The sequence below is a fragment of the Nanorana parkeri genome, unplaced genomic scaffold (assembly GCF_000935625.1).
Source record: "Nanorana parkeri isolate BGI_ZX_2015 unplaced genomic scaffold, ASM93562v1 scaffold49, whole genome shotgun sequence".
Lineage (NCBI taxonomy): Eukaryota > Metazoa > Chordata > Amphibia > Anura > Dicroglossidae > Nanorana > Nanorana parkeri.
Genome location: NW_017306317.1, coordinates 2,417,708 through 2,429,839, shown reverse-complemented (window position 1 = coordinate 2,429,839; position 12,132 = coordinate 2,417,708). Strand labels below are relative to the sequence as shown.

At 37.7% G+C, this 12,132-nt stretch overlaps 1 protein-coding gene across 2 annotated transcripts in view; it reads right to left on the bottom strand.

Annotated features, from left to right (window-relative positions):
• Positions 1-436: 436 nt before the first annotated feature.
• The window catches only part of CTTNBP2 (cortactin binding protein 2), a 92,527-nt gene continuing 80,831 nt past the window's right edge, over positions 437-12,132 (bottom strand). The window contains exons 13-24 of one of the 2 annotated variants that reach the window (XM_018574043.1): positions 10,187-10,273; positions 10,010-10,109; positions 9,731-9,886; positions 9,453-9,640; positions 8,815-8,993; positions 8,287-8,492; positions 7,961-8,140; positions 6,898-6,955; positions 6,388-6,390; positions 4,054-4,186; positions 1,295-1,393; positions 437-633 (exon numbers count right to left, since the gene is read on the bottom strand). In XM_018574043.1, the coding sequence (XP_018429545.1) occupies positions 502-633; positions 1,295-1,393; positions 4,054-4,186; positions 6,388-6,390; positions 6,898-6,955; positions 7,961-8,140; positions 8,287-8,492; positions 8,815-8,993; positions 9,453-9,640; positions 9,731-9,886; positions 10,010-10,109; positions 10,187-10,273 (1,521 nt within the window). In that variant the 3' untranslated portion in view covers positions 437-501. The remainder of the gene's footprint in view (positions 634-1,294; positions 1,394-4,053; positions 4,187-6,387; positions 6,391-6,897; positions 6,956-7,960; positions 8,141-8,286; positions 8,493-8,814; positions 8,994-9,452; positions 9,641-9,730; positions 9,887-10,009; positions 10,110-10,186; positions 10,274-12,132) is intronic. The other variant, XM_018574050.1, reaches the window with a different exon arrangement.

Here is a 12,132-nt window from a genome sequence, read left to right as displayed (position 1 = left end):
AAGATTTTCTGAGCCAATACTGTGCATTATACAATACAGGAACCAGTATCCTGTAAGTGGTCTGTGATAATACCTCTGTCATTAACACTTTACACTTTTGGCAAAACAATCTTTTTGATCTTCTTATATAAAATATTAATACCAATGAAGAACTTCCAAGTTTTCAAAGAATCGAATATGTACTTTAAACAACTTACATCAACACGTTAAAAACAAGTTATTTACATAAAAAGTCTCTGTGGCCCCATTGTATGCTATAATACAGGTAAAAGTGTCATTTTATATTTACATAACACTATTTTCTGTACAGGAAATATTTATCCCTTTTTTTTCAGCTAGACAAGTCCCCGACACACTACATAAAAGCAATGTATATCAGGCCACATGTGTGCATTAGAGGTTAAATATGACATATATAGAAATTTTTATTTGTTAGCTTTATTATTGTGCAAGCTCCATAATTCCTCTTTAGAGTCTTTAGAAATGGCTATCTGCCTTGTATTACTGCTGCTTTTTCCGATGACTTTTCGGTATAGGAAGTAAAGATTTGACTTTTGAGGAACCAGGTTCTGTTTTTGGCTTTTGGTCGCTGTACTGTGATATCTGGCTGCTGCGGAGAGGACAGGCCCCATTCTGTGAAAGAAAAGCACCCTGAATAAGTCATGAAATCATATAAAAATAAATATATAAATATAAATAGATATCTATATATAGATATCTATATATATACATGCACTGAGTGGCCAGTTTATTATGACCACCTGACATTTGTAGGCAAATTAGCTATAATTAGCGAGCGCCCAGGGGGGGAGCGGCCCCTTCACAGGATTGTAGAAGCCATCTGGCGACAGCTGAGTCACCAGAATCACTTCTATTGTAAAGCCGACAGTCTGTTTAAACAGCACTGATGCTGGCGACATACACTGTACGTCGTCAGTCGTGAAGGGGTTAAAGAACTGTTTGTCATTCTACTTCCGCTTTAAACTGTGATAATTATTTGTCTATCAATGGAACCGTAAGATGGAGAATAAACTTCAAAGAGATGCATTTATATTTGGCATTAAACAGCCCAGAAATAGCTTTGACAGTTAGAAGAGACAGTAACAAAACTGCTCATTGTTGAAACCAGCAGTCGTCTATTTTCTGTATCAGTTGCTCTTTAACCCTTACTGGGTTTGCTTTCTAAATTTGGGACTCTGCATTATTTCATGTTGATTTTTTACTGTCCAACCCTGTTTTTGGTTTCTAGAAAAGAACACACATTTGTTGTAAGCCTCTGTTATGTTATACTTACTTTACGTGGCTTTTGAGAATTCTGTTTTTTGCTGTTTGCTGAATTCTGCTCATTTGGAGGACTTTTAAAGATCACCAGGCAATTATCCAAGTCTGCAATCTAAAGAGAAGCAAACCATATTTCCATTAATATTAGGCCCACACAGTTACACAAGACAAACAAGGACTGCTTGAAATCAGGGCTTGTTCACACCAAATCCAGACCAGATCTGCATGTGTTTCTGAATATGCAGTGCAGTGCATTTTTGATGCGTTTGCATGCGCTTTGGTGCATTCCAAAGCAGAAAAAAACAGGGCACGCTGCACTTGTGAACAAGCCCTAAGGCAGACCTTCTGAGATGCCTAAAAACATGGAAAGGCTCTTGGTCCAATATGGGAAACCCCAGCTTGTTTAATATTTAGACAGGGATCAGGATTATCAAATATGTTAATTCTTATTGTATTACCTGAAAACATTTGTCAATATGCCCTTCTTATTTGCTTGCTGTCCTATGCTTTAATTAGGGTTATTGATATTCCAATGTGTAGATTTCTCTCTACATAGCTAACAATTTCAAATCAAGGAAAAATAAGCAACTGCTGAAACAGATTGATAAGTTTTCTAACTGACTTGAGACTATTGCCTAGAGAAGAGGAGAACAGCCAAGCTCTGCAGCGCTACTACAGTAGGCAGGATGCACAGCCTGTATATGCAGAAGTTGAACATCTCTGATGTATTTGTACAAATTATCTACATATGAAGCTGATCAAACATAGCTTCAAAAAAAATCTAATGGACTCTATATATTTTTTTCCCTTAATATCTCTTTAATTTTTAACAATTATAAAATAAACAAATAAATAAATATAACCACATTCCACATACTCCCCAAGTGGTAAGATACATTAAATATAAAAATATCTAAATAACATAATTATGGTTTAGCACCCGATTCTTTAGCTTTACAATATATTTTGAGCTTAGGGTGATTATGTAATGTTTATTTGGTCGATTATGGTGTTCCTTTATTTTTTTTATTTTTAGCTCAAAATATATTGTAAAGCTAAAGAGTCGGGTGCTAAACCTGGTGCAGAAAGCCACACATTCTAAAAATGTTTTTAGGTCTTCCCCTGTTAGACCAATTTTTCTTTAAACAGCAATAAATTGACCTGGGCACGCCATTCGCCAATAGTGAGGGGTTAGAAGACATCCACCTCAAGGCTGCTAATTTTCTTGCTACAAAAAAGAAGCCGTATTACTACCGAGAAGATTTGCTCAGAATATTCCCCTTTAATGACTAGATTCAGTAAACATATCCTAGGATCTGCCAATATAAATATCTGACATATATTATTAATAATGGACACCACTTCCTTCTAGTATCGAAAAAGCTTTGGACATTTCCATAACATATGTAACAGATCTGCAGCCTCCACTTGACATTTAGGGCAAGCTCCCTCCCCAACGTTGTAATTTTTGAGGGGTATAATAAACTATGTAAAATAAACAATTGTGTTAGTTGTTGAATAGGTGATAGATAAATCGCTGATATAACCCCTAAATCCCTTTCCCACCCTCCCCTACACTTAAGTTGCTGCCCTGATGCCCATCCATCCATAAGTGCATCATATATTTTTTAAATTAAACCTTGCCTCCCAACTGAGTGTGCCGCCAATTTAATAAGTGGTGCCTTCACGTAAACAAAAGGTGCAATTCCACTCTGTGCCTGAGCAGCATGTCTTAACTGTAACTATTTATTACAAACAAGTGTTTGATAAATGAAATTCCTCTTGCAACATATAGAACAGATTTAAAAATATTATTCTCAAATAATTGAAACATATAGTTCAATCCCTTAGTGATCCATATTTCAACCCCCTCCAATTTATATAGCTCTTTACAATTAATATTATACCAAATTGGTGTGACTAAACTATACCCTTCATACCCCATATAAGTTCTCATAACCTGCCATACTTTTCCCATTAAACCAACTGTTGGGTATTTATTAAACCTTGAATCTAAACCAGCTTCCAATTGAGAGGCGGATGTATAACGAGACAATATACTTGAGAAGAGTCTCTGGTTCAGATCTTCCCCATTCCATGGGCCCCAACCAGTCATATGTTGCAATTGGGAGGCCATAAGGTATAATTTAGGGTGAGGAAAAGCTAAACCACCCTTATCTTTGGGAATTTGTAGAATAGAAAGCCGTATTCTAGCGGTGTTCCCCCTCCATATTAGGTCTCGAAACAAAGTATCTATCTTTTTAAACCATTTTTGCGTGACCCAAATAGGAGAAGTATGTAACACATATAGCAGTTGCGGCCCCCATATCATTTTTATCAAGTTGGCTCTGCTGATAACCGTAAGTGGTAATTTGCATCAACTGTTACTTTTATGTTTAAGCTTACATAAGGGTTTTAAATTAAAAGCAAGATATTCTGCTATATTAGCTGACACCATAACTCTTTAATTTGAGATGCACAACTCGCAAAAGCCGGCAGATAGGGTCTAAAGGTAATAATGCTGACTTGCCCCAGTTGATATTAAAACCCCAAAAAGAGCCAAACTTTTGCACTAATGACATCAAAGACTTTAAGGAGTTATCTGTATCCCCCCAAAAAGGCTGCTTCCCATGGGAAAAAAACACTAATTCTCTTTTTCATCTACCAAGATCAATTTCAAAATGACAAACGGCCATTAAATTTGGCACCACTGAAATTTACAACAGATTAAATTTAAGCATTACAAAATCTCAACAGTGGCCCATTCTTTACCTTGGTAATGTCCGGTTCGGACTTGCTAGAACACATTGCTCGCAATTCTTTCACAAGATCCACCTCATCATCTGAACCAGCCGACAGTCTCTGTTCCATGTGGAGAGACTTTGGGTGAACACCTTCCAGAGGTCTGTAGAAATCATTGTAATAGTTTGAAATAGTTGAAATTTATAATAGTAATAGATTGAAAGTTTAAATGTCCTGGTACTTGATGACTATGCTGAATTTTAAACAGGGAGGTCTATTTACACAAAAAATTGCATAGCCTATTCGCCCAGCAAAACGGCAGGTATTTTCGTTCTGTGCAAGTTGGTGTGAGAATGGGGCAAAAGCGAATATTCCTAGTGTAATTTCTCTTCTGGTTGAATGTTCTTCAAAAGGTTAATTCTCAAGCCTGGCTTCTGCATTGGATGTTAATGAGCAAAACACCTTTCACACTGTTCTATCCTTAGGCTTTCCATAAGAACAGATCACTGTGAAGGTCCTCAGAAAAACTTGGATTAAGTCATTTTGTCTGCTGCAACAAAACATCTCAAAGATAGGAATTTTTTTTAGAAATTATTTTTTTGGTATCCTGTATGAATGGAAACACAAACAAAGAGAGGGTTTCTCTCACATTTGACTACAAAAGTGTACATACACTTTAAAGAACAGAGTGAATTGGGAAATACTGCATTATGGCCACTAGATGGACATGAGTATCATAGGAAATAAATTAATTAGTAATAAGATTAACAAGGTTATTCACAAAGCTGCCAAAGGCAGCCAAGTGAATAACCGAGCCATAGTGAAGTGAATGTTCGGCTATTCACTGCGGCTCAGTACGGCTGATTTTGGCCATACATTGGCTGAACTCAGCCGTACATCGGCTGCACTTCAGTCCGCCAAACATGCTCTGAGCCCAAGTGCAGAATGACTTTGACTCAGCTGATCCAACATTTGGATCAGCTGAGCCGATGCTCCGGCAGCTCACTCGCTGTCGTTCACCCCTATTCTCATAGGGGCCGGATGGCAGTGAGTATATAGCGGCATTCGGCTTGTCCATTTTGCTCGGTACCTCCGAGGTACCGAACAGAATAGCAAATCAATGCTCTGCTCACTTTTTATTGTTTAATGACAGTTCAGCATCCCCAGGTCATTTTGGGACGCTGATCTGTCATTACAACTGCTCCACCCAGCTGTCATTTGCCCACCTGTCATTTGCGGGGCGAAAGGCCGGCCTTCGGCTGGCCATTCACCCCGCTTCGGCTGACACTTTTGGCTCAATCGAAGGCTCCCGCAACTGAAGCTAGCCGAAGGATCAGCCGAAGCTACGGCTGGATACTTCAGCAGCTTTGTCAATAGACCCATAAATGTTACAATTCTAGAGACCACTGGAGGGAATGCGCAAATAAACTTAACCATTTAGACTGCAGGGATAGCAATGGTAGTACCTCTCGGATACCCGTGACAGTTTCTCTCCACCCCGATGGGACACAGAGCAGCGCCCAGGGGGGAGGAGAGAAACCAGGGAAGCACCGCTAACATGTTTTTTTTTTCTATGACACATAGCACACAACACAATTTTTTTTTATGTGCACTCTTATAAATACACTGACAACATTTATTTTTCCACCAATCTCACACCAGCTGTATAAATGTTTTCCTGCATTTTTAAAGGACAAATAAGCTATGCAAATGTTTTATACATAGATCGCAGAATGTCCCATTTTCAATTCCCAAATCATTCAAACAGTCTCTGAGTGTTCAGTATTTACCCTCAGTTTTTTTTCTGTATTTAAGGTTCAGTGTTCAAGAACTGGTACTAAGTAACATATTAATGAAATTCAGCCCACCAAAAACAAGTATTTCCATTTCTGTTATACATCAGTGGGTTGAAATCACCCACCAGCTTGTTTTGTCTTAGAGCTTTCCAATGGTGTCCCTTCTGTGCTTGCGCTCCCTAATGCTGTCATCTCCTGCACCCAATATAATGTGCTCTAGAGTTCACTGTTGCATTTTTCATTTATATAAAGCAAAGGCAAACCATGTGTCCAATGGCAGGAAATGATCAATGTATTAGATGCAGTAAAATTCAGCTCACCATGTTTAATAGGAGGATCTATACTTACTTGAACCCATGCCTTACTAACAATCTGGTACTTGTCAGATGGGGCTGAATGAGCTTCAGTCAGCTGCTCAGGTAAAGAAGCACTATTTAAATAGTACATTACAATTCAGTCTACATATATTCTGCCTTGTCACTTAAGCTACTGCCGTGCTGTTTTGAGTCTATTGTACTACAGCACAGTCCTTTTGCTTATTCATTAGACATTATTAGACTTTCTGGACTTTCTAGATCAACAACTCACACCCTGCTATCCATACACAAATATATAGAAAACGATACTTTGAGAAGGCTTTTCTGTAAAAAATTGCGGTAGTCTGGTGATCAGTCTAAAGTGATAATAGTAGATGAGTGCTCATTAGGGCCTGTGTCAAAAGGCTTTGGACTTGTGACAATGGCATCAGTTTGACTTTAGTTTGAGATGCTTTTAGAATTTATTGGCAGGTTAAAATGACCTGCAGATAACCTTTTGACCTGCTGCAAGCAGGTTTTGCATTCCTATAGACCTGTATGGGAGTGAAAAACTGTTTAAAGCAAAGAAAAGCCTGTTCACAGGCCCTTATAGACAGCAATGATGGTATTGTAGGATAAAGAGCATTTCAAGCTGCCAGGGTTACATATTATGGTTGCTCTTGTAAATAACTGAGTGGCTTGACACTGCATGTGATAAACCACACAAAACCTATACAAGGGCATCAATTTGTTTTAGCCAAAAGGAAAGACAATGAACATACTTTTTCTTGGTTATTGAAGAACTGCTTCCTGTCTTTAGTCCATTCTTCGAGATGTCACCTTTGATACAAGTTTAAAAAAAACAAAAAAACAGGAGCACCTTGTAATTGAAGGAATGTTTAACATAATCTGAAATGTTTAATGAAATGTTTAATTCAATTGATAGAATCATTTTGGCCTTTTCCTCAAATGACACACATTAGTGATTTTTGCAAATGTGTTTAAAATCCACCTGTTAGGAAAACAAATATGGGAAGTGCCATTCTGACGTTCATCTGAAAAATCTAGCTGCCTAGTTTTAATGCTGACCCCACTACTGGTGTTCTGAATGACTGACCCACCCAGAACAAGGATGCCAGAGGAAAGTCCTTAACTGCAGATTTGTCCCCATGTCAGTGACTCAAAGTACTGAAACAAGGTCAGTGTGACAGCCAGGCAGCTAGCATTTCAGAAGAAAGAAAGGAAGATCAGCACTGGTAGCTTCCATATTACCCTTTAAGGGAAACCGAATACATTACAAGAAATAGCGAGATAGTAAGTTCAGTGCATTTTTTATGATTCAATGTGGTCCTTTCACCTAGATGTAGATGTTATGTGTATATCACTGTCATTTTACTTTTGATAGAATGTTAGAATGCCCTATTATAAAACAAACATTGATAGTGGGGGGCTGGGGAATTTGTCCATGTTTCACAGTACACCCTAAATATTGGTGTAACATTAAAACATGGTCAGCAAGGTAAACGTTAAATTAAATTGCTGTAACATGCTGGGGAACTTGTTTGTTAATTGCATCACCCAAGTGCACCTTTTCTTCTGGCAATAATTTGCAGAGCAGACAAGTAGTTTTCCTCTTTTCACAGTTTAGTATGTAGCCATGAGGGGATTTTACCTGCTGCAAACAAGTCTGACCCTCTTATGGGTCAGAGGACTGAGTTAACCTCCTGGCCACTCTTAGTTTATCCATTTGGTTACATTCATGAGTTACTTCGCCATTTGTTCATTGAGAAATCTACACCTGCAATCAACCTAATACAGAAGTGCATATACTGGAAATTTGATTACCTTCTAGTCCTGCTTTCTCTTTGCTCCATGAGGAGTTTAGATTGGACTTTTTGCGTGGACTTGTACTGACTTTCCTCCAAGCTCCATTCTCCCCCTTCTTCTTTCCTCCAGGCTTGTATGTAGAACTCATAGATAAAGATAAATTCCCTCCTTTAAAATCAGCTAAGCATTGTTCTACATCTGAAATGACAAAGTATATGATGTTATTTCAATGAATTGTATAAAACATTTCTTCTTTACATACATTTATGTAACAGTATATCTTGTACAGCTAACAAACTTTCCTATGATAAAAATATGCAGCAGACTTCACAAACAACACTTACCACTTTTTGGAAGATGGCAGCCGTGCAGAATAGCTTTATTGAGCAGTATACTGAGGGCTGCTCTTACAACTGCTTGCTGCCCTTGGCTTGTGGTATATGTAGGAGCAACATGGCCCAGGACAGAGGATCTCTTGATTGTAGCCAAGGAAATAATTGCTTCTTCCACTTTTGGCACAATTATTGCATTCCACAGTTTGGACATCCACCTAACCAAACAAAAATAAATAAAACAACATTCTTGTAAGCACACATGGAATGCACCAGACATAATGTACAATTTAGCCAACATTACACTGTCTCTGCTACACAAGGCCATATAAGCTTTCCACACCGTATTGTGCTGCTTGTGCTTTTGCTAGCAGTGACATCCATTTACTTGATGTGGAATGCCACAAGAAGGAACAGTAGCATGGGCACCGAAGAGGGAATGCTGCCCTCAGCTGCACATAATCTTAAAACCCAGGCTACTCACACAAAATATAATATATAGATTTGTTTGTAATTCTTCCTGAAATTAGGAATACTTACTTCACCATTATTTGTGCATTTCCAGTCACTATTGGACAAGACATGAATGGCTGTGGTCCAAAAAGTGCCTCTGGTGCTCCCAGACGAGACAAGCAGGAGTTCAGCTGATGCCATACTGCGCAAATCCAATCTACACCTTGACACACGGGGTCACTTGATGGAGGCAGTTTACCTTTAAACTGAAATAAAAGGTTTTATATGAGCCCTCAGGTTCCCAGTACAAGAAATCAATTAAATGAATGCACTAATTTAATTTGGACACAACAGTGTTATAACTATAAATGGTGACAACACAAAAAGACATCACTGCTGTATAAAGATAGGACATTTTCATATTTATGTTCACTGTAGTATTATTCTGCAATGATTATAGCCTATACCAGAATACAGCAAATATATAAGGTCAGTAGTTAGAACTATAACTGTAGAGATCTGGGTTTCATTCCACTATGTACACTATGTGCATAAAGTTTGTGTGTGCCCCCAGCAATATTTCCAAATGGCGGAACTCCAGGGCCCGGTCGCAGCCGCGACCTTTGCATGGCCACTAAAAAAATGATTATCTTAGAATAAAAAGCACAGAACACATTATTGATATAGTTTATCTTTACAGCCACCTTCCTCTTGTAGGGGCATACCTTATGTACAACTTTTCTTTTCAAAACTTTGTGAAGTAAACTATGCATGGGCTCTCCATCCCATCTCAGTTGGACCCATCGGAAATGCTGTTGTGCCAACAATTCAGGTCCTTGAAGGCGAGGCCTTGCGACTGCTCCCATCAAAAAGCAATCTTCATGGAAGTAGTAGGCATCAGACAGTCCATTGGCTTTGTCAGAGAGAAAATACAATGACACATTTACAATATTATACTTTTAGTTAGAATAAGCTTCCTATTATCTTCTATGAATATGCCAACCTCTATGAACACAGTATGGATTTTCAGATCCACGATTTTCTAAAGGAGACATCAAATCCCCAAGCAATTCCAATAATGAGACGTTCTCTAATTTTTCCAGAATGATAATGGTTTTCTTTTTGCAAGGTGGTGAATCGGCAACAGGAATTAAACATCCTACAATGACAAGCAGATATGATGTTCACGTGGACAGGTGGGAACAAATGACATCTACAGTATATTCTTTTTAACATTTAGATAAAAAAAGAAAACAATTAATTTAAATCTGTCAAATCCTACCTGAATTAATAAAAATGTCCACTAGTTGCTCCTTAGATAATCCCAAGTATGCATCAACTTTCACCACATCACAGCTAAATCCAGTACCCTCTTCCTTGTTCTGAGGGGATAAAATCCTTGTTAGTGTTGGAAATGTGACCAAGCACTGTTATACAATAAAGTATCCCTGTAGTATACCTTGATGCAGCATGAAAGCTGATCCACTATATATTCTTGTAAGCTCCCTTCTGGACCTTGAAATATCACATTGTGATACTGCTCGACCTATTAAAAAAAAGTTCATAATAAATATTATTACAGTGTAGAAAATAATAAAAGGAATCTGAAAAAATGTACTCAACACAAAGCTAATTGGAGTAGCTATGAATATTATTATTATACAGAATTTATATAGAGCCCACAGTTTGCACAGCTCTTTATAAAATTCAGAAATATTACGTTCACAATGCATTGGTTTATGTATCAATTAAAAACCAAGCCCAATAAAGTTAAAAGTCAGCACTAGGTGCAAACCAAACTGGTAAAACACTTTAGATGTAATTCACAGCTAACATGCCAGGATAAAAATACTTTTTTTTTTTTAAACATAACAGCGTTTTCAGCCAATGAGATTTGAACATTACAGTGACATAGCTAACATAAAGATCTTTATCCTCAAGTTAATGCTTAATGAACAGGGCCCTTTATCTGCTGTGCAGCTTTGGCAAGATTCATAGCTGCAGTTACAAACGTCATCCATAAATTAAACCAAATATGGTCTATGAGCTTCCTCCTCTGAAATGCCAATAATGTACAAATTGACTGCTTAACAGAACTCAACACTGGAGCCACAAAAGTACAGTAACTAACATGCCCTTTAACCTTTCTTTTTTTTATAAAGATAAGGTTAAAGACGCTTTTTTCTTCCATTACAGGTACCCATAGTAAACAGAGCGTTCATTGTCAAACCAAAATAAAATTTTATGAATGATTTAGAACTATATAGAACCACCACCTGCTGTGAGATTGTATAAGTAATACAAGCAGGGATAACACAGATAACACAAATACTCTGCATTAACATCCATCATATTAAAAATAATGTGTCAGCACAGGATTTCACTTGGTAATTTATTTGAAATATAATAAAGATACCATAGGGGTTAAAATATTCTAACACAATCTAAAATGATAGGAAAACATTTTAATTAGAGTGAGTCAACTGAGTTATTTGCACCGGAACAATCCACAGCACGGGAACAATTCACTTTCTATTCTCAGCTTTTTTAAGCTGCATTATAATTCATTTTAATTAAATGGAGCACTAGTTTCACTATAAGAAAAATAAGGCAGCCTATAACAATAACTGGCTGGGGATCTAAAAATCAAAGTGCTAAAAATCAAAGAACGTACAATTCTTCTTTTATATTATTTAGAGCAAAAGTCTAGTAAACATTATTTGAGTGTAAGGGCTGAGTCCATCACAGTCCATCACATTTAGACTACTATGTGGGTGATAGAGTTTTAACAACTCAGCTTACTAAATGCTTTTGGACTGCATATAGGCAACGTGCTTGCTGCTGCCAATCAGCGGTCTACAGCTATGAAACTAGTAATGTAGAACCAATATAGTTATTTTAAGTGCTAGTTTTAGAAGCACTGAAACCCTTATGACCTTTCTATCTATAGATCCTTTAAAATATACACCCGCATTATTTTTTCCTCCTCCAGACTTGGGTGTCACGCTGATTGCAGCGAGCTGCTGACTGAATGTTGCAGTGTTACCGTGTGTCAGACATGCTTTGATTTACAGGATAGTGCAGCTGCCTCGTACATAGCATGCAGAGAAACCATGGGTGGTCAAGATGAAACAGGAGAAAAACGTTAATATCCTAAAAAGAATGAATTATGTGTTTAAATGTTATAGCCAAAATACAAGCAGAGTTTGGAAACATTCTTACTTATACATATTTTATTGTATTTATTTTCTGTTTGAAGTGCACTTGTTCCCATTTGCCAATTCTACTTGCAGAAGCAGATATAATATATGGACACTAGAAGCAGGGTCTCTCCTTCAACCTCTACCTCTCTCTTCCCCCTCTCCCTCTCTCCTCCCCCCTCTCCCTCTCTCCTCCCCCCACTCT